The 27,873-nt window shown below is 43.8% G+C and overlaps 1 protein-coding gene across 1 annotated transcript in view; it reads left to right on the top strand.

Moving 5' to 3' along the window:
* Positions 1-27,873, top strand: part of PTGS1 (prostaglandin-endoperoxide synthase 1) — a 126,330-nt gene that overhangs the window by 36,667 nt on the left and 61,790 nt on the right. The window contains exons 3-5 of the mRNA XM_088466614.1: positions 15,471-15,587; positions 17,886-18,026; positions 22,073-22,216. Of these exons, the coding sequence (XP_088322740.1) occupies positions 15,471-15,587; positions 17,886-18,026; positions 22,073-22,216 (402 nt within the window). The remainder of the gene's footprint in view (positions 1-15,470; positions 15,588-17,885; positions 18,027-22,072; positions 22,217-27,873) is intronic.

Below are 27,873 nucleotides of genomic sequence, written 5' to 3'. Positions count from 1 at the left end.
TAAGAGAAAAAAAATCCTTCATTTTGTGAGGTAAATAGAAATACAATTTTACTACTTATGATTTATGGCTGACCGTGTGGAGAGCAGATGGCCAGTCAACATCATGTTGTCATGACAATGGGCCTATTTTTATTTGGAGGCCTGGAGCTGTAGCTCTATCCGCCCCTTTGTTAATCTGGCTCTGCTAGCCGCACAGCTAGCCATGTGGTTGGCCATAAATATTAAAATTGCATTTCTATTTTTCTCACAACATGATGCAAATGTTTCTGTTTTTACATGTAAGACATTGGGGCTGATATGCATGTCCAAATGTAATGGACACAGCACTGGTTACACCTCCTTTACTTCTAGCAATAGGCCGTACTTGCCTACTCTCCCGGATCCAGTGGGAGGCTCCCAATTATTCGGGTACCCCCCCGCACCCCACGAACAGTAGGCACTTCTCCCACATCCCATCCACTTCCTAGTGAAGTGGGCAGAATGGGGAGAATCTTAACCGTGATTCCACCTTCCGGCGAGAGGAGGCGTGGCTTAATGACGCAATTGTATGATAATTGTCATTTTTCTCCGCCCCCTATCTAAATATCCACGATTCATGGCATTTTGTTGCGAGGCCTAATGAAGCGATCGTCCAGCTTCGCCCCATCACTGCCCACCTGCATCTATTGAAGGAGCCTTCTCCCGGGAAGCTCCTTGTAAATGTCGGCAGGTATGCAATAGGCCCTTGATCATTTTCAGCCCCAGGCCCATGTGGCACTTAATCAGGGCCTGTGGATACAGAAGGGATGTGTTCATGAGAGAGTTTACATTCTCATGTGAAGAGGCACAGCTGCAACAAGAGGAGAGAGTGTGGCCCAGATTGGAGAGCTTTGAGGGTGCATTAGTGTGGGGACTATAGGTGTGGGTAAGGCATACTTGCCGATATCCTGGCTGCCCCTTCCGGGAGGGAGCAGCCAGGTCGGCTTAGCAGGGGGGCGGTGACGGTAAAAGGGGCGTGACCTGGGACATTGCACAGCATTTAGGGGTGGAGCCACGTACTCGTGTCATTTTGGCTCTGCCCCGCTACACAATGCTGAGATTTTTGGCATTGTGGAGCAGGGGGCGGGGTCATGATGACGCGATTCAGCAGAATTGTGCCATCAGCCCCCCTGCTGCAGGATGCATTGCAGGGGGGACTTTTCCGGGGGGCCAGAAGGTCACCCGAAAATCGGGAGGATCCCGGCCAAATCGGGAGAGTAGGCATGTATGGGGTAAGGTAATGTCTTATAATGAAGTTTTATAACTTTTAGGACCAAACAGACATTACATTATACTCAACAGAGGGACATTTTAGATGGAAAGATGGACACGGAAATTTGTATCTAAATGAATAAACTGTCCTTTGAAAAAAAAGTGCATTTGGTAAGAGGCATGTAAATATATGGTCAGTGGAGATGTAATATAAATTATTATATCAGAGTTAACAGTTACATTGTCCTTCATTTTGACAAATCACTTTGCTCTTGTGGCGCGTTTTGTGCCATGATGTACTGTGAGCTGCTCCTGCAATGTTATATTTTATTATTTATCAGCATCTGGGTGCTGTACAAGGAGGTGTTCCTCTCATTGTGTCATACACAGAGTGCTGTATACATCCCATAACCCCAAACCTTACTTTACATATCTTCTTTCCAAATACCACTTACTGATCTGCACAACATCACAGTAAGTACGTCATACAGTATATTTACACTACTCTGGCCAGCAATCCCAGTTCGGTATGTTCATCATTTGCTGAAACCCTGGGCACTTGCCAGAAGATAAAATTATATTAATCGTCTGTCTAAGAAATAGAGACCAATTCATAGCTTTACAAAAGAAAGATATTAAAGTTGGTGCATCCTGTTCTTTTATCCTAAAACCTGAAAAAGTCCACTTCCATATTCTGTAGGTCTACTCTATCTATCTACCTATGTATAAAGGGAATTTGGTTAGCCGCTGTAATTCACTGCATGCTAATTGATCCCCCAGGGCTATTCAGTTAGCCCCGAAGGCGGCCTGGCATGCTGGACAATCCGGCATGACCGACCATTGTCGACCCTCGGTCGACCGCACACACGCTACAATTATCGGGGCAATCCACGGATATCGAGCGGATCGCCCCGATAATTGTAGTGTGTATGGCCAGCTTTAGCATGTAATGACAGTGACCTCTGACCCCTCTCGCTGGTGTCATTGAAGAGAGAGACAGGCAGATTAGTGGGAGTGATAGAAAAAAATAGAAATGGGGAGAGAAAGAGGGGTTAAGGGGCATATGTACTAAGCTCTGGAAAGTGATTGATTGGAGAGCGATAACCTGCCAACCAACAGCTAAAATGACAGTTAGGAGCTGAGTGGCTGGTAGTTTATCACTTTCCAATTTATGTCAGAGCTGGAACAGACCTTAGCCGATTATTATATAGATATACATGTACAGGTCGATTCCCAGGAAGGTCAATGTTTATATTGGCTAAAAAATGTTTCAACTCTAATCAGATCTTAAAGGGCATATTCAATTGGGCGCGGGAATTGCAAAAAACCCGCACCTGCAAGGTTTTTCCTACAGGTGCGGGTTTTTTGCAATTCAATTAGGTGCAGGATTTTTTTGTCAGCCAGGAGCTTATTTTCCATGCACCTCCAGAGCAAGCATGATTTTTCCTAAAATCGTTATTGTTAGGAAAAATCAGTGGGACTTGCTCTGGGACCCCGGCATCACCCCCCCCCCCCCCTTAGGACTAATTAAGCAATTGGAAGTTTCCCATTAGCTTAATTAGTCCTTAATTACTTACCTTCTGCAGCGCTGTCTTCTTCATCCAGCGTCGGGTGCCGGCTCTTCTGCAGCAGGGTGAGTGCGTCAGTGTGTGTGGTGCTTGTAAGTGTGTATGAGTGACTGTGTGTGTGCATGAGTGTGTGTGTGTGACCCCCGGTGTATGTGTGGCCCCCCGGAATGGGTGCTGGGAGAACTACATCTCCGAGCAACCCTTGCCCCTCCCAGGAGACCCCCGGGCAGGTAAGTGAAGAATTTTTTATTTTCATTTTTTAACACGGCATGGGGTTTTCAGAGCTGAAAACCCTGTGACCACTATTTTTTTATTGAATACCATGGGTATCGGGAGCACGCATACTCGCTGTATTCCTAAATTGGGCACGAGGGGCGCAAGGTTATTTCCTCGCTAAACCTCGTGCCCAATTGAGTATGCCCCTAAATGTTTTATGAAAGATTATTATTTATGGCAAAAACATTCTTCATTAAAACTAAATTGGACTGTGTCCAAGAAATTATATTTTATACTGTTAAAAAGAAAACACAACCCAATACTAACACTGAAATAAGCAACTGTTTTCCAGAAGATCAAATTACAATTCTTATTGTGAAAAATGATTTGTTCATTACTATTGTTGGAAAGGATGTGTGCTGGTGTTGTTACTGCAGAGTTATATAGACAAGCACTAGCGGGTGACTGAAACTATGAACAGCCCAGTTACTTTACCAGTCATGTTTGTTTATTGAAGTATAGTACGTACAGCCCAGGGGCGTTTTAAGAGAGGAGGGGGCCCGTGTGCACTCCTCGTGCGGGGTCCCCTCCTCTCTCCCTGGTGGATGGCAGCCGACTGACGCTGCTGCCCAGCCACCGGAGCATTAGTAGACTCCGGGCACTAGAGTGTACCCGGAGTCTACTGCCCATGCGCAGAACACCGGAAAATGACCGCGTTGGCCATTTTCCAGTGTTTTGAGCAGCAGTGACACCCGACGCAGGACCTCGGACAGGTAAGTTTCAAAAAAATATGGGTGCAGTGTGTGCGGTGCGAGGCCCCCCTGGACTCAGGGGCCTGTGTGCCCCGCACACACTGCACCCATTATAGATATGCCACTGGTACAGCTGTACTCATTGTTACATGTACACTGGTAATGGAGAGGAGCCGTGTTCTATACAGCTCACCAGCCGGTGAATTTATGCTGCAAACAGGTAGAGATGCAGGGATGCACAGCCATTGGCGTAACTATAGATGGTGCAAGGAGTGCGCTTGCTATGAGGCACGGCGGATTAGGGGGCCCGGCGGCCCAGCAACCAACCCACTGCACCGTGCAGACTTTTTAAAAAATTTTTTATTTTCTCTGTAATCCTTTATTAAAACTTAACAACTTTTGTGCAGCAGTGGACGGTGGGCAGGCAAGATATGGGTATGGGGGGTCACTGGGACTGTGTGGTCACTTAATGATTACTGTGCTTCTGCCAGCCACGCCGCTGAAGAGCTACTGACTGATCTCATGAGATGATGACATCATCATCTTGTGAGTCTCTCTCAACTTGTTGGAGCACAGGGAAGACTCTGTGAGTGACACTGTGGTGCAGCAGAAGAGAAAGTGATTTATAATTTCTTCATAAATATAATATGCTTATCTTAAATATAAATATATATATATATATATATATAAAAAGTTAAAGAAGATGGCACTCACCAGTATAAATGCAGCTTATTTATTCCAATAAATCAATCTAGGCTTACATACAGGCAGCGACGTTTCGGTCCCCAAACGGACCTTTTTCAAGCAATCAAGCCTTCACTTGCATAGTGGCAACCGAGTACAGCTCCCCTTAGGGTAAGATCTTACATCGCTGCCTGTATGTAAGCCTAGATTGATTTATTGGAATAAATAAGCTGCACTTATACTGGTGAGTGCCATCTTCTTTAACTTTATATATCTGCTGATGAACCCTGGACCCAGGAGGAACAGCTGGTGTGCACCCCATCGCTGCATTGGTGTTTGATGTGAGTGCTGGACAGTGGACTTATATATATATATATCTATATTCCATAGACAAAAAAACCTTACAGTTTCACATGTCCCATTAAGGCTTCTTAGATCATTAAGGCTGATGCCTTAATGGATGTGTTCCTTGCGCAATACAGATATGGTATGCCATCACACCCTGTGGTTAACTGCAGATTCAGCACTCTTACAGAGTGAGATTGTGTGGTGTGGTGAATATGAAAGTAAAAATATTGTCTTTTGCAGTAGGACTACAGAACCCAGCAGGCCTCCCCTGCATGCTGGTACTTGTAGAACCACCAGTACCACCAAGTGGGTGGTTAAGGGGCCGCTGGTACCTAAAGTACCCCTGTAAAGTAAATATTAAAATAAAACAAAAACACCTATTGTTTTAATATTTTATTTTCCTGCACCTTCACCTGGGGGCGGCAGCCTTTAAACTCTTTTGCATGGCTGTCGACTTCCCCAGGACTTCCACAGCATCTTCACCTAGAAGGCGGCGGCCTTTAAGCCTTATTGCATGGCCGCCGCCCAAGCAGGATTTTACCGTTGTTTGCTTTCTTCGGCAGCTCTTCTCTGCAGCCTCCCGGCCGACGGACTGTCGTGCCATGTCCTCACACTGGCTTATATAAGCCAGCCGAGAGGGCAGGACGATGTCGTTAGCTCGTTGCGGCCATCTTTAAATTAAAAAAATGGCACTGAGGCACCATTTTTTAAATGGGCATCACGGTTCTCACCATTGAAGTCAATGGTGAGAACCACTCATTGGCTGAGAAGTGGAAGGCTCACCTGTCTCAGCTAATGAGCGCTCCGCACCAGGATTTCTATTCTGAAATCCCGCTGCAAAGCTGTTCTTAGAGGACAGTACTAATGTCCGCGGGTCCGCGTATTTCGTTGTTGTTTTTTAGCCAAGCCCGGGGATGCCTACATGGAACTAAGAGGACCTGACCAATGCCTAGGAGGAGGTGAGTATGAATTTTTTTATTACAAGTACACCATTGGATTATCTACATGGAGAAGTGGACGTGATTGGCTTCAGGGATACATAGGTGAGTATGTGCTTGTGTGTGTACATGTGTGTGTGTGCATGTATGTGTTAATAAACTTTTACTTTCAACGGTGTGTGTGTTGTGTTTATTTTAATATTTATTTTGCTGTGAAACTACAGGTACCAGCGGGCCGGTAATGCCTCGCATGTTGGTACTTGTGGTTCTCCAAGTTCCAGCATGCGGAGGAGGCTTGCTGGGAACTGTAATTCCACATCAAAAGACAATATTTTTAACTCTTTACTTGCAGCACACTATTCACAATCAACCCGGCACCCAACGGCCAGGGGTGCCTGGGATAGCCCGGCTATCAGCCTGGGCCTGAGGTGCCCTGGAGAGGGGGACCCCTTTATTGGGAGGGTCCACAGCTCCCCAGGGATCCCCAGCCTGGGCTGACTAGCTGTCAGGGGTGATACTTCGGCTGAGGGGCCCGGTGACAGGGCTCCCCTGGCTGTGGCATTACCCCCCCCCCACTAGAAAGGGTCCATTGCTGATTATGGATAATACAGGGGGACCCTACACATTTTTTTCCCCTGTTTTTCCAGAACCAGGACTGGCTCAGAGTCCAGTGCTGGTTGCGCTGATAACGGGGGACCCCTACGTAGTTTGTCCCCCGTAGTTTGGCAACCAGTACTGGTTCTGAATAGCCCAGTGCTGGTTGTGCTTAATATGGGGATACCTACGTCGTTAATCCCCTGTATTTAGCACCACCAGGACTGGATCTGCAAAGCCCGCTGCTGGTTGATCAGTTCGTGCACTGCCGAATTAGTCCCTCAAATCACAAAATCACAGGGCACGTGTTCTTGAAAATGCAATAAGTTTGCTATGAATTTGCTGTGTTTGCCTCTAATGGCACAACCAGGAAGTCAAATTCAGGTGTCAAGTTCTGCCGCATTGCCATAGCAATCTCATTATCATCCACTTGCACTCCAACAGATGTTAGTTGCTGAGAGACAGACATCATTTTATCTATGTAATCACTTATACTGCTGCATTCATGCAACTTGGTGTTATACAATACATGTCTTAAATTTATCCTCCTCATGACACCTCCATCTTAATACACTGCTTGCAGTGCTCACCCCATGTCTTTTTCTGACTCTTGCCCATGTATTATAGGGCACATGTGTTGCTCTACACATAAAACTATGGTCCCCATGGCTCTCTTTGGGGCTGATTCAGCAGTGCAATACTGAATGCAGATTCCCGATTATCGGGAATCTGCGCGGGTGCAGGACTAATTCTGCGAGACTGCATTTAAGGGGCAGTGCGGGGGCGGCCAGGATTCCTGGAAATGGAGGCGTGTCCACCCCATTCTCCGGGAGTGGCAATGCCAGGGACTGTGTTGACGGATGCAGTTTCTTGGCCTCGCAAGCTGGCCAGCCTGAATAAGCTGAGACTCAAGGTGCATACACACGGGACGATCTGTACCACCAATGACATGAAAGATATCTTTGAAAGATCTCTTTCAGTGAGTCATCCTGCCACATCTCTGAACATGCAAAGTTGACGATATCATCCAGATTGGCCTGCATGCACGGACGATCATAGATATCATTATCGTTCATGCGGGAACGCGCATCGTTGGTCGTCCACTGCATAAAAATGAATGATATGAACGATATATCATTAAACGATATCGTTATCGTTCATATCGCAACGATATATCTGTCCGTGTGTACGCACCTTTCCTTAGCTGGCTGGCAGCCCAGGCTATGTCGACCATCGTGACCATCGACCACCGGTGGTCGCGATGGTGACCTGGCTCGCAGTGCTGGGATTGCAAATGCAGCAGGGGGTGTCATACACCTCTTGCTGTATTAGCAAGGACGGAATTGAAAAGCTGCCTGTGTGCTGCTTTGCAATTCCGTCCGATGCTGAATCACCCCCTTTATCATCTGAGCTTGAATCTGCATCTGGACCTACAGTGACCTTCCACAACTTTTCACACTTTAATTGCATTTCCATATCAAACTTACAAGTTGTATCATTTTCTGCAACTTTTAGCTTGATAAACCCCATTATGGGGTGTAGCTCCCGTATTTATGCTTCCTGCAGACATGACTGTGTAGCTTCTTTACTGTAATCCGCTTCATTGTTTATATAATGCACTGGAAACAATCTGTGCTGTCTTCACTCTGTGTTCTTATGCAATATACATGTGCATAAGGTCAGGGTCGTAGCTAGGGTAGTGCGGCCGGTGCCATCGCACAGGGCACCACAGGTCAGGGGGCGATGTTTGGGCCTGTCAAATTTCTGTTTATTATCATTCTTGCTTGTAGCTTCCTCTAATTTCATCCCCAGCATCTCCTGGCCTCTCCTATCTGTTCCCTGGCCCTTACCCATGAAGCCATGACCCTTTTTGGGTGCATTATGTCTCTTTGAAAAATGAGGGGGGCGCCAATGCTCTATCTGGCACAGGGCACCAAAAAGTCTAGCTACGGCTCTGCCTAAGGTGACGTCTCTAATAGCTTGTTATGGGCCCTGTGTGCCTGGGCCCATAACCAGTTGGAAATTATGTGTGTGCAGGAGTTGATATTGCAGAGTTATGTTGGCACACATCAGCAGATGACTATGAACAGTTCAGTTACTTACTGTAACAAGTGGTATTGATATATAGAAGTATAGTAGGTACATCTGTTTGCACCATACTTGCCAACTCTCCCTGATTGTCAGGTAGACTCCCTGAAATATTAAGAGAAAAGAAAGAGAAAGAAGAACTCTCTAGTTGGGGTCACTCTTAATGATACTAAATTAGTAATTAATAAATAACATTTATTAGATATGCATTAAAATATCTGCCAAGAAGGAGTGTAGATCCTAAATAGCAAAATTACAGTGGTACATAATCAATAATAGACAAAACAAAACGACACACAATACTAAACACTGATATGGGAAGCATAGTGAAATATGAATCAATGGAGTGACATCAGGAGAAAAGATTGTTGTCAATGTTAGTATAGTTATATAGCAGAATCACTAAATAAGCGCCCCTGAATGTCAGACAAAGCAACTAAATGTAAATAATAATGTGATCATACACAAGAAAAGCAAGTTCCATGAAAATTAACTTCCATGACATGTCACAGCAACAACACATTTACAATATGATGATACTCAAAAATGTAAAAGATACGTGTCAGCAGATATCTGTAGAGAACTCTCAATGTTTATATCTTCCAATTAGGCAAATTGAAAATAGTAAGTCTATCAGATATGAAAAAATGGGAACCAAAAAATAGGCAATGATAAACTTCTGTAACAGCCTGTGAGTCCACCAGATGCCGTATATTTATAATTGTTTCAGGTACCACAGAAAATAGATTACATAGTGAGTGTAGAAATATAGATAGGTTATACCCTTTATACGGTGTCAAGGCAACAGCTGCTGCCTGTCATTATGTATCACAGTGAATGACACATGAGCGTGTTGTCAGACTTACCCAAGGGTATGAAAAAGTGTATTGAGCATCTACTGTTAAGTCTGATGTGAAAAAGGAACCTGGTGTATAAATAGTGCAGGAACCTATTCAGATCTGACCTTAATGAGAGTGCCCATAGTGAAAAAGATTTTTAATATATAAAGTGAATATATAGCATTAATTAGGGTAAAAGCCACAGTATGTGATCGTTCCCAATGCTGCTGCTACTCACATGCCATACGGGCAGTGGTGAGTAGTGAGAAGCACAGAATCGTATATTGTGGTAGGAAGAAAGTAATATATTGGCTGCACTGTGGTCCATGCAAGGTAAGTTATACTCTGTTTGCCTCTGGAGGTAGTGCAGGGCCAGTCACTTACACATGACAAATTGGTCAATACGTGCGCCTGGAAATAAAATTAGTGTGGTACCTGATTGCTCAAGTGAGAGTCAGCATGAGGTGAGCAAAGTCTGCCATCACCGGAGTCCTCAGCGTGTAGTGCTGTGAGATCCCGCCTATACAGAGCGGGAGTGCACCTGATCCGAGACACGCGTTTCATGAGCTGCTTCCTCAGTCGGATGCCGGTAGTAGCGCACAGATGATCTTTAACCTGTGTGTTAACCAATCAGAGGGCTAGGTACTGCTGTGCATATGTTAGATGCCCAGTGATAAGTCGAACTAAACTTGCTCCTGATTGGCAAAATTACGGGAAACCAGGAAGAGAAGAGATATAACAATACCACGTGATAATAACAATACCACGTGAGTTTCTAATTGGGAATTCTAATATTATGGCTTAATAAAGTTGTAAAACGAGGGGGAAATGTATAAAATGAAGATACAGATACTCAATGTATTTCTGGACCGACGATTATACACAATACTTATATGAATATATACACTCGTTTTAGAATAGTTTAATACAATGGATATGAGTAATTACTGAAAGAGGGGGGAGTGATTGGGAGAAGGTGGGGGAGGGTGATTAAAGAGTAATTATTTTATAAATTAGTGAGTGATGAAAAAAATGATAATATGAATAGAGTGAAAAAAAGGGGGGGGTTTGTAGATACAATATTGGTGAGCTGATATAAAGGATAACGTGAATGGATAACCTAATTTTGGATGAATAGTGAAGACTGTGCTAATGTGAAATGAAGAGATGTGTGTATTTATGAAGAATTAGTAATAAAGAAAAAAATTAAAAAAAATATTAAATAATAAATAATAAAAATAAAATAAAATTTTGGTTTAATTATATTATTTTTATTATTTTTATTATTTATTTCTTGTGTAAGGGGGGCTTATTTAGTGATTCTGCTATATAACCATACTAACATTGACAACAATCTTTTCTCCTGATGTCACTCCATTGATTCATATTTCACTATGCTTCCCATATCAGTGTTTAGTATTGTGTTTCGTTTTGTTTTGTCTATTATTGATTATGTACCACTGTAATTTTACTATTTAGGATCTGCACTCCTTCTTGGCAGATATTTTAATGCATATCTAATAAATGTTATTTATTAATTACTAATTTAGTATCATTAAGAGTGACCCCAACTAGAGAGTTCTTCTTTCTCTTTCTTTTCTCTTATCAATTTATACTCTCAGGGGAGCACCTCCACACAACCAATAATTATTTTCATACCCCTATTGGATAGTGGGTTTAACTTTGATGATTGTGGACTTGTCTATATTATATCTATATTTACATACCTGTGACCTTCTCATCCTGTGCTCATTGAACTTCTCCAATTCCCCTTTCCTGGTTTTTTATTTTATCCCTGAAATATTAGCAATCTCCCTGAAGAGTCTACCAATCTCCCTGATTGCACCTTACCCCCATTATGAAGCTGCTATATAAGAGAGAAAATATAGACATTCAAATGGAATCATTAGTATAATTTCCCTGAATTGGTTATAAGGCACAATGATCCCTATGGCTACATGCATTTTCTGAGAATTATTAGTGTTTTCATCAACACATTTACCTTACTAACTGCTTTGGGCAGGGCCGCAACTAGGGGGGGGCCTGGAGGTGCACGTGCACCGGGTGAGCCACTGTACCTGGTGCCAGTGACCTCCAGCCCGGCGCTGCAGAGAGGCTCCAAGCCGGACGTCCGCTGGTAATATTTATTACCAGCGGGCGCCCGGCTCCTTCTCTGCAGCGACGCGGTGTAGCCGGAGCCGGAGGCTGGAGTTCTCTCCCGAACTCCAGCTTCCGGCTCTCCCCACGGGCACTATGGGGGAGACGTCATGACATCTCCCCCATAGTTCCAAGGAGCAGTCGGCGGACCGGACGCGACGCTGGATGCAGGAGCGGGGTTCAAGGTAAGTATTTTTTTTTTTAATAAGCTGCACTACAGGGGCATTATTATGGGGGCAGGGGCATTACCACAGGGGCATTACTATGGGGGCATAGGCAATAAGGGGCATTACTAATGGGGCATGAGCACTACAGGGGCATTACTATTGGGGCATGGGCACTACAGGGGCATTACCACAGGGGCATTACTGTGGGGGCATGAGCACTACAGGGGCATTACTGTAAGGGCACTACAGGGATATTACTATGGGGCATGGGCAATACAGGGGCATTACTATGAGAGCATGGGCACTACAGGGGCATTACTATGAAAGCATGGGCACTACAGGGGCATTAATATGGGAGCATGGGCACTGCAGGGGCATTACTGTATGGTGGGCACTACAGGGGCATTACTATGGGGGTATTAACATATGGGCATTACTATGGGGGCATTACAATATGGGCACTACTGCAGGGGGAATTACATGGGGGGCGCCAAATTACTGTCTTGCCCCTGGTGACAAAAATCCTAGTTTCGGCCCTGCTTTGGGGCTCATTTACATGTGGATGTAAGTCAGTTTTATGGCACGCCTTTCAAATGTAGCAGTATACGTCCATTTTACCACTGTGCTCATAGGTGATGCTATCACAATCTCCCTGAAATGCTTTTTCAAAAGTGGGCAAGTATGGTATGTACTTACATGTACATCGGTAATGGAGTAGCTTCAGTGGAGCAGGGTTCTATACAACTCACCAGCTTATAAATATATGCTGCAAATGGGTAGTGGAGCAGTGTCATTCTACACAATGTGCACAGTAAAGACAAAATGGCCCTGCACATGCTCAGTAGTGATCACAGTGGCCATCTTGGGACAGGACATGAAGCCTCCGTGGAGAACAGGAAGACTGGAGTCTGCGCAGTAGCACACTCTTTAAACTTTAAACAAATACTACATCAGGGATTATTAGATTAGGACTGCATGGGAAGACGTGTGGAGGTTTTAGCTGCATGCAACAAATCACATGCAAAAGTGGATGCCATGTGCAAAGCGCAAAATGGTTGAGGCACAGGGCCTGATTCAAAGGTGCATGCTAACTGCACGCCATGCTCATATGCACGCAGTTGCTGATGTTGGAAGTACGACAGATTTTTTTTTTGTGTTTCCCAATGGTTACCGCCAGAATAAGCAGAATGAATTTGGACGCAAGAGCTGTGGATTTCAATGGGCATTCCTGCAAGAGAATGGTATAGGCAGATGTGGGCGTGTTACTGACAGCAAATCCATCTAATGACACCATAGTACTGGCACAGGACGCAATGTTCAGATGGAGAAATTGCACTTGCCATAGAACTGGTGCAAGCTTTGATAGTGTGACGAAAGGCGTAGCGTGACGTATTAGCACTGCTGACAGTGGGCATCTCATTAGAAAGATCATCAGTCATTACATTATAAAGACACAGATGTGACTCCAGGCAACAGACACTCCTCCGCATTGGGCCTACAGAGTATGTTGATACTGAAATTTCCATGAAAATGCTGTCCAATGGAGAGCTATATACAGTATGTACAGGGCCGAGGGAGGAGGGGCTTTTTGAAGTGACCGAGACAAGCGGGAGGGGTTTGAGAAATAAAAGTGTCATATACTGTAGGACCATGGGAGGGGGTTTATGGAGGTGCCAGACGTTTTGTAAAGGGGTTCTCTCTTGTCTGAACAGGGTGCCACGATGTCCAGGTATATCATGGTTAATTCAAGGCATCAATAAGTCTTATTCGAGTAGTATTTTGGAAGAAAGCTAACATTGTAATTTAATGAAAGGAGTGGCTGTAAGTGGTAAGAGGTTAGTCTTTGCATGATGCACCTCATTATATTTGTCTGCCTTTCTTCAAGCCTAACTCCCCTCGTTTACAAAGACATCTCCAGAGAGGGTACAAATGCTAAACAAGTCTCATTGATTCGCTTTTCACATATTTTGAGATTCATTTAAACAAATTGACTGCTCATATATTTGGATCTCTAGATCCCTGTTGAAGCATAACTGTACAGTCTGCTATTCTAATAAACATACTGCAAGCAAAAATGTGTATAGATGTGTATTGCTTTGGAATTTGACAGTCAGATTTATTAGGATGAAAGGTATAGCATAGTAAGTAATACATGTGCAACTGAACTGCTCTTTGTAGCTAGAGAGCTTAATTCTGTCAAGTAACAAATGTCTCTCCTCAGAAATATTGTGTGCAATGAAGATGTAAGGATTAGTCTGGTAGATAGAAATGTGAGTGGTAATGCTGATCGCTTTACAGCTGTTTCCAGCAGCTGTTGTAACAGGAAATACTATTATTTAAGCATAATTGAATTGTATTTGTTTGGAGGTCATTTGTCTTCAGCACATTTGGAGCAATATTCTTCCATGTTAGACTGTAGTGTTCATCATTGTAAGGACGTTTGTTAAAATGCAGTTTGTGGTAGTTTGCAGTCCTGTGTATGATAATTTTCTAACAATATATTGTTTTTTAAAGATTATTTTATTCTCAAACGTAATCTGTTTTCTTATTGTTCTATATGATCCTTCACTGCTGAAATGTAACAGTTATCTAGCTCATATTTCCTGACTTTCTGATGTTTCCCATAGTACAGTATGTTGTATTATTCTATCAGCACTTGATTTGGTTTGTTCCTGTGACTATGATGGTGAATTATTTGCATGGTGCCTTGTACATATTTTGATAATGCAAAGGTCTAAAACATTAAAACACAACGGTGTTAGCTTTCACACGAGGACATTTTGCATAATCTTTGTCAACAGACACAATGTTGCAGGGAAGTAGGTTATTTAAGTAATTTGTAAGTACCTTGTATTATGACATGTTATGGAAAATATTAGCTGCCTTTGCAAAGCAATGATGGCATGTTTTAGCTCTTATGGAGCTAAAGTAATGGTGGCTTTAAGTCTGCTATATGAGTACTTCAGCATCATGGAGTATATGGCTACATGTCGACAGTGTTGCAGGATTGTTGTTAAGGGGCCCATACATCAGCAATCACAAAAAATACGATTCTCAGATTCTGTGATTCCCCCCTCCCCCCAATTTAATGATTCCCCAATCGACCACTGTACTTTATGACAGATGAGAAGATATCTAACGATTTTGAGGAAATCGTGAAGTGTGTTTATATTCAACCCAAAGATGGATGAATAGTGTTTACAGTAGCAACGATTAATCGAATGCGATCCAACTATATGATATATTGTGCCGTTGTTAGGAGGATTGCACTATATAGTTTGTTCAGGGGATGAAGGGAAATAGGAATGACCATTGCGTCACTTGCACATCGTCTAGTGTGTACCCAACTTTACTAGTGACGATCTGCAAATCGGCTGATTGTTACCATGCACTAACAATCTACAGCCGCAATTGGTCTGTGAAAACCAATATGTTGGACAACCTGATTCACAAATTCCAATCACGTTTGTTTGTTTCTTTCGCAATCTGACATCTATAAACACAATACATTGTAGATTTTTCTTTTACACAATCATCTGCAAAATGCAGAATTGCCCCAATGATTGCTGATGTATGGGGGCCTTTAGTTAACAGATGATCAGAGTTTGTTTATTATGGTCATATGTGCAAATATATCAAACATTCTATAAAGTCTAGAAGTGGCCAAGTGGCGAAGCTTCATATTTCAACCAATCAGCTTACAGCTAGCATTACTCAAGTACATAAATGATAGGTAGAAACTGATTGGTTGCTATTGACAATTTCTTAATTTGTCCACTTCTCCACTTTTTCAAATGTTTGATACATTTCCCCCCCCTAACTTCTAGATTTTTTTTTTTTGCTTTACTGAAAATACTATTCCATTAATTCCCTATCGTTTTTATTTTAGTTAATCCATGCTGCTACTTTCCATGCCAGCACAAAGGCGTGTGCGTGAGGTTTGATCTAGACAAATATGAATGTGACTGCACAAGGACTGGGTACTATGGAAGAAACTGCACGATCCGTAAGCTATGAAACAAACGTCTTTATCATATCCAACAGTTGTTTCCTGTTAAGCTGAAATCAAGTAGACGTTCTTGAGTAGTGCTACAACTTTGGACAGAGCACAGTTAAAACAGCTATGTAGGGCTGGGCGAGTGTAAGAGCTGTTTGAGAGGCGTACCTTCCGTTCCACAATATCAGCTTTAACATAATAAAGACTAGTCTGAGCAGTTTTTGTTTCAATAACATATACTTGGATTTTATGACTTTTCTGAACTTTTGTTACAAGTAAACAACACCCGTGCAACCCAATAGGAACATTTTAACATTTAAGGCATACAAAGTGTTTTGATTAAGTGAACTTTTCCATCCTGCTGTAATGAAACCCCCCCCCCAAAGAGTAACCATTAAATGTGTTTCATTAGTCATGAAATTATTGAGGGTCTCTTAGAAATACTCCCCTGATATTCAATGTCTGTTGAAGTAATCTACCAAGCTGTGAAACTGGAAAGTCTGGAAAAAAACTTTTTTCTCCTAAATAGTTTAACACAAAGAGCATGTAGAGTACATGACGGAGTCAGACGTTACATTTTACAGATATGTTAAACTTTTACGATAAAAATGTAATTTGAAGGATATGTGCACCCAGGATTTTGACAGAGGTTGAAGGCAGAACTGTGAAAAGGGGGAAATTATTTCCAGTCCAATAATTAGTTGGTTTAGTGCTGCTCTCTCTCACCCAGGGTGGGATGCGCTATCCTCTAAAATGTGGTCAAACCTTTGAAACTGCAATTTTCAAAGGTTTGACTACATTCCCCATATGCATCACACTCCGGAAAGCAAAACATTCTGGGGTTTGTTCCCGATAGGCAATGCCATCTATACAGTGGCACCACTAGGGGGTGCCTCCCTCCTGGAACAGGGGATGACGTTTGTGTATTTTTCACCGCTGTTCACTGCACCAAGTGACACCATTCAGGGGGATGACACCAAAATAGCAGAGCTGCTCTACTATTTCGGTGTCACTCCTTCGAATGGTGTCATACATGCAAGGGCAAACGCAGGATTTTTGGGGGGGTTTCCATATATATAGACCAGTCAGCCCCAGCCCCAGCCCCAAAAAAACAGTCCGAGACAGCCCCTGTTCCAGCCAGACAGTACCCTGTCCCAGTCAGACAGTACCCTGCACCAGATAGCCACCCCAGCCAGCCTGTCCCTGGCCCAGCCAGCTATCCCCAGCCAGGCAGCCCCTGCATCAGATACAGTAGCCACCCCAGCCAGCATGCCTCAGCCTCACACAGCTATCCCCAGATAGCCATCCCCTGCCCAACACTGCCAGCCCAAGCCCGATAGCCAGCCTACCCCAGACAGCCAGGCCAAACCCCACACTTACCTGATGCTTTGCATTGCAGCATAGCGGGATCGGGGATCGGCAGTGCCGGAGAGAGTGCGCCCCCTCTCTGTCTGGGCCTCCAGTCAGTCCCTGATGGCCTCTGTCCAGGCCCTGGTGATCGCTGTGCGCTGCCCGGCAACTGCTAGTTCAACTGTCAGCGCTTCCGCATCAGGTAGTATGAAAGCTACCTGATTCAGAATCGCTGACAGCTGAACAGGTAGCGGCTGGCCAGCTCCAAGGGTGGCCCTCTGATAGTGCAGAGACAGAGACAAGGCTGTCTCTGAAAAAAAAAATTGGTTTGGTCAGGGGGGTTTCTGGGCACTCAGAAACCCCCCCTGCATGCACTAGTGCCATGCATCATCCATTGTGCTAGGAGAGAAGCGCGGGGCTGCCCAGTGGCTCCCGTAGTGCTGGGCAAGCCCCCATCATGACGAGAACGGGGGCATGACACACAACCAAGCCCCCAAAACATTATGCATCATGGGGGATGGCTTTTGTGAGCACGTGCAGACCATTGGCTTGCACAGAGGACCATAGGAGGGGTGACAGGGTGAGTACAGCACACTGGGTATCGCCAACCCCAGTGACGCCACAGCATTTATAGATGGCATTTCCTAATAGAAGCCTATGGATCCAATAGCATCCCTCCCACGCAGAAGTACTCCAGAATCATAAACCCGGAAGCCCTCACACCGCAAAGGACAGCTTGTATCAGAAGAGCTGTCCTTTGCTGTCTTAATAGCAAATCTTTATAAAAGATAAATGCCACTATGCATGCGGTCACTGGCGGGATGCATCACATTCAAAACGCAATGAGTGATGCATTCCATCCCCAATCATAATATTTCTTCCCCTTTTCACGTCTGCTTATGATTTTAAACATAGCTATATTATTGCATTCTATTCTTTGATTGTTTTCATTTGCAGCCGAATTATGGACTAGAGTTCATGAATTCCTACGGCCAAGCCCATCATTTTATCACTACATCTTGACTCGGTTTAAATGGTTTTGGGATATAATAAATGAAACATTTATCCGTGATACAATTGTAAAGCTAGTTCTAACAGGTAAGATCACCTTACTTATCACTGCTTCTAGAGAAGTTCTTTTTATGACAACATACAAAGTATGACCCATAACAGCAACTGTTATTTTCCCTTGTGCTTGCCAAAGATACTGGGCCTGTCATATCCTTGACATTGGGAATCTGTGGACTAGGTAGCTATACTTTGGAGACTTGGTAGCTTTTTACTGACCTCTGAGGATTGTGGTTTATTGGAGGAGTCTATACTATGGACTTGGGAGCTGAGTATTGGTCACTGGAGTTTGCAGTGTATTCTGCACTCTGGAGACATTGGGCCTCATACAGAGGTGGATACTAATGCAGTAGCAGCTGCAGTTGTTGTCGGGGCCGCTACTACAAATTTATGCTAATGTTTCAGTCGATGAGCTCTCTATTTCGTTGCAGTGAGCAATTAGTCTCACCATCGGACGGAAATCAGCTGCACCATTGGATGTTAGAGCAGCCCTATGGTTGCTCAGAATGTCCGGCAATACATGGCTACCAGTGCCAGTGGCACTGCATCTTTCGACGCATTCCCTGACACCAGCACACCCCCAACACGCTTTCCGACAAACGCCAGCCCTAGTAACTGGTTTGGGAACTATCAGGATGCATGTCCGATGTGTCTCAGACGCATGCTCAGATTTAAAACATCGGACACTTGCACCCAATGTTTTAATTGCATCCACCTCTGAATTCGGCCCTATGTGATAATTGAAGGTAGCATGGAAGTCCAATTTGTGATTTGTGATGTGTCTGAGCCAGTTATATACAACTGTGTGTGATGCAGTCGTACTGATCTCAGCTACATCGCCACTTGCTCCTGAATGGGAGTAACCGGGCAGCACATGGGAGTTTGCACATATGATAAGGCCATGCAGGTGGAACTGAGGCTATTCAGATGTGAGCATATGGCTGCAGCAAGGATGAAGCAGGTGCAAATGAGTGCTGGTGACGGATACTTTCACAAGCGGATTAATAGTAGGGGTGTGCACCGGCCACTTTTCGTGTTTTGTGTTTTGGTTTTGGATCTGGATCTTTCTTCGTGTTTTGGATCTGGATTGGTTTTGCCAAAACCACCCTTCCGTGTTTTGGGTTCTGGGTTTTGTGTTTTGGATCTGTATTTTTTTGAAAAAAACCATAAAAACAGCTAAAATCACAGAATTTGTGGGTTTTTCTGCTCCTATGCTATTATTAACCTCAATAACCTTAATTTCCACTCATTTCCAGTCTATTCTGAACACCTCACACTTCACAATAGTGTTTTTATGTCCAAAAGGTTGCACCGAGGTAGCTGGATGACTATGCTAAGAGATACGAGTGGGCAGCACAAACACGTGGTCCATCTAGGAGTGGCACTGCAGTGGCAGACAGGATGGCAGTTTGAAAAACTAGGCCCCAAACTATACATAATGCAAAGAAAAAAAAGAGGTGCAAGATGGAATTGTCCTTGGGCCCTCCCACCCACCCTTATGTTGTATAAACAGGACATGCACACTTTAACAAACCAAACATTTCAGCGCCAGGGTTTGCCACACGACTGTGGCTGAAATGATTGGTTCGTTTGGGCCCCCACAAAACAAGCTGGCAATTAATCTGTCCCTGCACAAACTGGCTCTACGGAGGCAAGATGTCGTCCTCATCCCCCTCATCCACCGATTCCTCACCCTCTTCAGTGTTGTGTACATCCTCATCCTCACAGAGTATTAATTCGTCCCCGCTGGAATCCACAACCACAGGTCCCTCTGTACGTTCTGGAGGCTGGTCTCCCTGGAAGAGTTGGTAATTCATTTTATGAACATCATCTTCTCCACATTTTGTGGAAGCAACCTCCTACGCCTTTCGCTGACAAAGTTCCCGGCTGCACTAAACACTCTTTTGGAGTACACACTGGAGGGGGGGCAACTCAGGTAAAATAGAGCCAGTTTGTACAGGGACCTCCAAATTGCTTCTTTTTCCTGCCAGTACAGGTACGGACTGTCTGACATGCCTACTTGGATGCTGTCACCGATGTAATCCTTTAACAGACAGACGCACGCTTGTCGCTGCTGCTTTGAGGATGCAAGTGCGGCTACAGCCCACACAATTCACAAAGACAGAAAAAAAAAGAAGAATATTTTTATTGTTTGTGGAGCACACTTTGAGGGTGTCACCACCCTTTAACAGACAGACGCACGCTTGTCGCTGCTGCTTTGAGGACAGTATCATATGCAGTGACAGTAGACTTGTCAGAAATTGTTGGCACGTCCTTCAGTCCGGACCAGATGTCCAAACCAGCCCTTGACTTATGACACAGGCGCACGCTTGGCGCTGCTACTATGTTGATGCACGTGCGGCTACATCGCACACAAGTCACAAACACATTAAAAAAATAGTTTTTTATTTTTTGGAGCACTTTGAGGGTTACACCACCCTTTAACAGACAGACGCACGCTTGTCGCTGCTGCTTTAAGGATGCAGGTGCGGCTACAGCCCACACATTTCACAAAGACAGAAAAAAAAAGAAGAATATTATTATTGTTTGTGGAGCGCACTTTGAGGGTTACACCACCCTTTAACAGACAGACGCACGCTTGTCGCTGCTGCTTTGAGGATGCAAGTGCGGCTACAGCCCATACAATTCACAAAGACAGAAAAAAGAAGAAGAATATTTTTATTGTTTGTGGAGCGCACTTTGAGGGTTATACCATCCTTTAACAGACAGACGCACGCTTGTCGCTGCTGCTTTAAGGATGCAGGTGGAATCTAGACGGGATTTGGAACCGGGGACACACTACCTCCATCAATTGTCTAAATCCCACTGCACTAATGGCGGATACCGGACGCACGTCTAACACCAACATAGCAGTAAAGGCCTCAGTTATACGTTTTGCTTCAGGATGACTGCTGTCGTACTTCATCCTCATCGCTAGGGACTGTTGGAGGGTCAATTGTTTAGTAAAAGTAGTGATGTTCCTACTTCCTCTCTGGGATGATGAACAACTCCCAGCAGCAGCAATAGCACTAGGAGGAAGTGGTTCTTGATCTTTCCCTATTTTATTTTTATCGGAGAAAGTTTGGTCCTCCATTTATGTTATATTGATATATACGTGCGGCTAAAGCGCACACAAACACAGAAAATATTTTTTTATTTTTGCTGGAGAGTAGTGCACTTTGTGGGTTACACCACCCTTTAAGAAATGAGCCAGCCGGCTCTTCACTTATGGGACGCAGGCGCACGCTTGGCGCTGCTCCTTTGTTGATGCACGTGCAGCCACAGTGCACACAAGTCACAAACACAGAAAATATATATTTTTTTGGTTTGGAGTGTACTTTGGGGGTTACAGCACCCTTTAACGGTCAAGCCAGCCGGCCCTTTACTTATGACACAGGCGCACGCTTGGCACTACTTTGTTGATGCACGTGCGGCTACTGCGCACACAATTCACAAACACAGAAAATAATTTTTTTTTTGGTTTGGACTGGAGTGTGCCCCAGACGGTAGGCGTTCCCATGGGTACGCCTCCATCTGGCAGCCACGCCCCTGGCACGCCCACCAAAGGGGGCGTGCTGTCAGTCACCATCGACAGCACGCCCCCTTTGGTGCGAGACCCCGAGCGACGTATTCCTCGTCGCTTGCCGGGTCTCGCGCATGCGCACAACGGAGCTCCCTCCGTCGTGCGCATGCGCATTCGGGCACCATCGACCCGCTTGCGAGCGTCCTTCGCTCGCGAGCGGGTCTGAATCAGGCCCAGAGGTGGACAGCTCTGAATACAGATGAAGATCCACATTTATTTCTGAGCATGCAGTGAGGCCGCATTTGACTTGTGAGTGACTCTAAATCGGCCCCCTTGTGTGTATACAGCACGCTTGGCTTATAATAAGCTAAACATTACAACTACCCATAAGATGATATGATGGCCTAAAATGTTCCAGCAACATGCTATGTATGATGTATGGTTCTGTGTGGTCTTTCTGTATAAAAATAGAGTAATCCAAAATATATCACTTAATGCAACAAACACACTTATAAATGTCAATGTTAATTAATCTGTAATATATTTATTTTAGTGCGCTCCAATCTGATACCCAGTCCTCCGACATATAATTCAGCATACGGTTACATTAGCTGGGAAGCCTATTCCAATGTTAGCTTCTTCACAAGAGTTCTTCCACCAGTGCCAGATGATTGTCCTACACCAATGGGAACAAAAGGTATGATGCTATAGAGCCATTAGGTTACTGTATAAATTGTGTTCAAGTCATTCTATGATCTACAGTATGGGGTATATTTACTAAAGTGCGGATTTTTAGAAGTGGAAATGTTGCCCACAACAAACAATCAGATGCTACTTATCATTTACTGTATCTAGCACCTTCTAGAAGATAATAGCTAGAATCTGATTGGTTGCTATGGGCAACATCTCCACTTCTAAAATCCTGCACTTTAGTAAATATACACCTATGTATTTATGTTGTATGTTACATTTTTTTTTTTTTTTTTTTTAGTTGTGGATTATACTAACAATTTAAAGATGGATTGTATCTGCCACAGCAGTGCTCCCACAATATTGCTTTGTATTTGGACTTAATAATTTGCATAATTAAAGTAGACAAATAGGGCTTACGGCTAAAACTTATGAAAAACACCTGCAGATACAATGGTGGCCCACATCAATTAAATGTTCTAAACACATTTCATAGTGAATAGGTATAATCAACGGGCTGCAAGCTCGAACATGCAGAATCTCGACAGCAGCGGTAAGTATGCTATTCCTACCCCCCCTAACCCTCCCTTAGTGGTGCCTAACTCTAACCTCCCAGGGGGGTTCCTAACCCTAACCTGCCCCCGGTTGTGCCCAACCCTAAACCCCCCCTTCCCGCACTCTAAACCTAACCCTCCCAGGAGGGTGCCTAACCCTAACCTCCCCCCAGAGGTACCTAAGCCTAACCCAGCATCCCTGCATCCTAACCTTAACCCTCCCCGGGGGGTGCCTAACCCTAATTTTCCCCCTGGGGGTGCCTAAACCTAACTCCCCCTTCCCCGTGCTAACCGCACATACTTACCCAAATCCTCGTTCAGGATTCCTGCGGTTGGGATGTCGATACCGGTATCCTCATCCCATTCGGGATAGCAGCGTCGCCATTTTGCCGGGCAGCGGGATTCTGGTGTCTGTATATCAACATGCAGTTTTATATGTTCTAAAGTACTAAATATATTTGCACTTATTTAATTGTATTTAATTAATAAGGCAGAACCATTAAATACTAAAGGAACAAGTAGTTTTATGATTCTGACTCTAGCTATTTCATACAATTAGTGCAGTTGCAAAGATTCATTTGAAAAATTAAATGATATAAGCCCTCTGAATATGGCTTCAGGCCATTCCAAATGGCAGTGTTCATGATATGGTAATGGAATCTGACTGGCAGAGCCAGGTCACATAGGGGAGAAATGAATCTGGCCCTTTTTTTCTGTCATGTTTGTAATTACCATATAATGATGTTACCCGCCAAAATGCTGGATTTAATATCTAACAGTTTGGAGGGTTGAAACTAAGATTGGTAAAAATGATGTGGTGGTGATGTGTGACCAATCCAAACTTCCAGACGGTTGAAATCAAACCACTGGAAAAACTGCCAGATAAAGGTGGTAAATGGAGAGATTGCTGCAGCTTGTGCTATCTGGCTCTTTACAACATAAGAAGACACAACAGACTTATGCATTAGGCTGGAAATTATTATTTCTTAAGTAAGAGGGCTAAAACAGTTGTTCATTATTATGGATATTTTATGGGGCCATATTACTGTATGATCGTACTAAGAAGACAAGATTATTTTTACATTATAAAAAGGGGTTTTCATATTTTTTCATATGCGTTTTGTGCCTCCCTATTATGTCGCCAGATAACTCAAATGTAGGTTCACCACTCACGATCACTTTTATTTCTGTGAGTATTTCCAGCAGGTTATAATTTTGTTCTTAACTTGTAAAAAGTCAGGATGGCGATATGCAGAATGTCGGGTTTGATAATGGATGTTTTCAGTATAATTTCCTGCCGTTTTGCCTTTGATAAATCTGGCAAAAATCACCCCAGGAGCCTGCCAAAAACTGACTAGTTTAACAAAACGCTACTTGTTAAATTTCCCAAGGGTAGTGTCAGTAGTTTATTTGTAATGCAGATATTTCTTAGAGTTCAGTCACTGGACCTTGTGTCATCCAAGGAAATCCTTAATGATGTATTTTTATTTGCATACTTGCCTACCTTATTAATTTCCTTGTCGGGAGAAGCCTTTACAGGAGATGCAGGTGGGCGGTGATGGGGCGGACTACCCACCCCCTCATGTCAAAATTCTGCAAATTGCACATACTTAAATTGAGACAGGATCAAATGAGGCAATTATCATAGAGTTGTGTCATTAGGCCCCACCCATTCCTCACGAATCCACGGATTCCCAGTAAGATTCTCCCCACTCTGCCCACTTCACTAGGAAGTGGCCAGGATGCAGGACGAGTGCCTACTTATCCATGGGTGCGAGGAAAAATCAGGAGCCTCCCACAGGTTCCGGGAGAGTAGGCACGTATGTTTATTTAACATAATAGGATTTTCCTTGAACAATGCAGAAGAATGCTATCCTACATTCTATATTGTATTCCTCTCTGGCAGAATCCAGCTCACCTTAGACAAGACCTATTGTTGTTCTTAAGATACAGTAGTTCTCTTTCTGTGCTTGTAACTTATCTCTCTCTATCTGGGGTAAATGTAATAACCTGAGCAATGCAAGCATTGTCGAGTTCCCAGAGAGTCTGCCCGATCTTTAGAGAGAGCACTCATTTAAAAGGCTGGTTGTTTTTTTACATTCACTCCTCTATCTCACTTTCTATAGAACAGGGAACTTATGAGCTCCCATCTGGCATTCCCCCATCACCTTTGTAGTAACACATTCCCCCATCAGCTCTGTAGTAACACATTCCCCCACCAGCTCTGTAGTAACACATTCCCCTATCTCCTCTGTAGTAACACCAGGGTTGGACTGGCCCACAGGGGTACAGGGGAAATCCCCGCTGGCCCTACTGCCTGAGGGCCCCACCCCCTCTTTTAGGGGTGAAGCAGTGTCATAGATGAACTTGGGTGCTTGATTTGTTTCTATGGAAACTACATTAAGATTATCCCTCCTGCCAATCAAAGTGGGTGGTGCTGACACACCCCAGTCTCCTCTTTTATAAAGGGGTCCTGTTCTTGCATTTCCTCTCTAATGGTTGGCCAGGTCCATCTGTTGTGACTAGCCACACCCTCTTTGGTGGCTGGCCACACCCCTTAAGCTTGGGCCCCTACCATTGCATTTCCTGGTGGGCCCTTCTTGCCCCAGTCCAACACTGAGTAACACATACCCCCATCACCTCTGTAAGTAACACATACCTTTATCACCTCTGTAAGTAACACATACCTCCATCACCTCTGTAGTAACTGGTTCCCCCATCAGCTCTGTAGTAACACATTCCCCCATCAGCTCTGTAGTAACACATTCCCCCATCACATCTGTAGTAACACATACCTCCACCACCTCTGTAAGTAACACATACCTTCATCACCTCTGTAAATAAAACATACTTCCATCACCTCTGTAGTAACACATTCCCCCATCAGCTCTGTAGTAACACATTTCCCTATCTCAGTGGTTCTCAAACTCGGTCCTCGGGACCCCACACAGTTCACATTTTGCAGGTCACCCAGCAGGAGCACAGGTGTAATCATTACTCACTGACACATTTTAAAAGGTCCAAAGGTGGAGCTAATTATTTCACTTGATTCAGTGTGGAGACATGGAAAACATGCACTGTTTGGGGTCCTGAGGACCGAGTTTGAGAACCTGTGCCCTATCTCATCTGTAGTAACACATACCTCCATCACCTCTGTAAGTAACACATACCTTCATTACCTCTGTAAGTAACACCTCTATTATTATTATTATCCTTTATATGGCGCCACAAGTGTTCTGCAGCGCCTTACATAGTACATAGAACTAATAAGTGAAGAAACAAGTAACTTACAGTACATTACAGTGCAGGACAAGGACACGATTTATATACATTGCTGCAACAGCGAATAAAGCACTCACAATAAGCAGCAGGGGGTTGGCAGTCACGTGTTAGGTGCCCTATGGGGAGTAAAGAGTAGAAGAAAATGTAAAGAGAAGCACATGAGGGAAGAGGTTCCTGCTCGTGGGAGCTTACATTCTAAAGTTACTTACCTCTGTAAATAACACATACCTTCATCACTTCTGTAAGTAACACATACCTCCATCAACTCTGTAGTAACACATTCCCTCATCATCTTTGTAGTATCACATTCCCCCATAACATCTATAGTAAAATATTTCTATCACCTCTGTAGTAACACATCCCCATCACCTCTGTAGTAACACATCCCCATCACCTCTGTAGGTAACACATTGCCCTATCACCTCTATAAGTAACACATCCCTAATTCACTTCTGTAGTAACACATTTTCATTCATCACCTCTATAGTAACACATTCCCTTCCATTACCTCTGTAGTAACTCATGGCCCAGTCAAAGCTGTAGTAATATATTCCACCCATCACCTCTGTAGTCAGACATGCCCCGTTACCGTTTGGATACAAATACCAGTGCCTGCAACATTTGCATTATTTTGCACAGCTGCTGCATACGGGATCGTAGCAGCGACGGCATTTCCATGAAACGCTGAATCAGGCCCACTGTTCATTCATTCAGACTGCTGAGAACGTCTCAGAACTGATCCTGATCACCTTACGCTTCTGTGGGGCGTGAGTCGTTTTTCTTTAATTGCTAAATTTTTTATTGACAGCAGAATATATGAATAAAAAAATCAGGCCCTGATATGAAAGGATTTAACATTACAGTTCAGCCATGCATGTACAGTAGCACATTGCAGGGTCATTTTTTAGATTTATAATGCATTTGTATATTCCAATGTTCCTTATGGGGCAATTTTCGTCTGGAACATGGAAAAGGGATGAAATGTGAAGCTGGTGCATCATACCTGCCTACTCTTGTGAAATGTCAGAGAGACTCCCAAATATAGGAGAGAGTAGCCCACACTCCCGGATGCAGACTTCCCCAATGATGTGGGTGGCATTGGGGATGATAACGCAGTTACACCCCCAACGCTTGCTGCATGATGACGCGATACAGTATGTGGCATTTTTGCAGTGGGGAAGTGGCCATGATGATGCAGGTTGTGTCTCCATGTCCCCCAAACCTGACCCTTGGATTTCACCCTCTGGTCTTTCACAGAGGTGTGCAAACAAATGTCGGCAAGCATGGTTTGATGATTTTAGTGGATGGGTTTTGGGGGATCATAGTCCCCATTTTCTAAATTGGGAGTTTTGGGTATGTTTTGAGTATGACTATACTGACAATAGGAAACAATGTGTTATATGCATAAGAAAATCATATATAAATAATAAATTGGAAGGCATAAAGCTGGAGCATTGCTCATGTGTTAGCCATATGTGTTGCAATGCGCACAGAGCACACGATTGTCTCTTATCTTTATTTCAAGCTGCATAATATAAAATGTAAAAAACAATATATATATATGAAGTTAACACAAAATATATTGTACATACTGTAAATATTATGTGTACGTTTGTATGGGATCTTTTACTATAGATCAATAGTGGTTCTGTATTTCTATACTTTGTATAAGATTGTCAGATAGCGAAGTGTTACCTGATGACTCTTCCATGTGTGTTCAGACAGACGCGGAAGATGACACCAACTGGATTTAAACATAATACTGTTCACTTCTGGGGGCAGTTAATTGTTTCCTGCAAATGTGGAAAGCATTTCCTGTCTGTTCTTC

This window comes from Taudactylus pleione, unplaced genomic scaffold (assembly GCF_031769625.1).
Source record: "Taudactylus pleione unplaced genomic scaffold, aTauple2 ptg000009l, whole genome shotgun sequence".
Classification (NCBI taxonomy): domain Eukaryota; kingdom Metazoa; phylum Chordata; class Amphibia; order Anura; family Myobatrachidae; genus Taudactylus; species Taudactylus pleione.
Note: the sequence above shows the minus strand (reverse complement) of the source record. Positions and strands in the feature narration are given on the sequence as shown.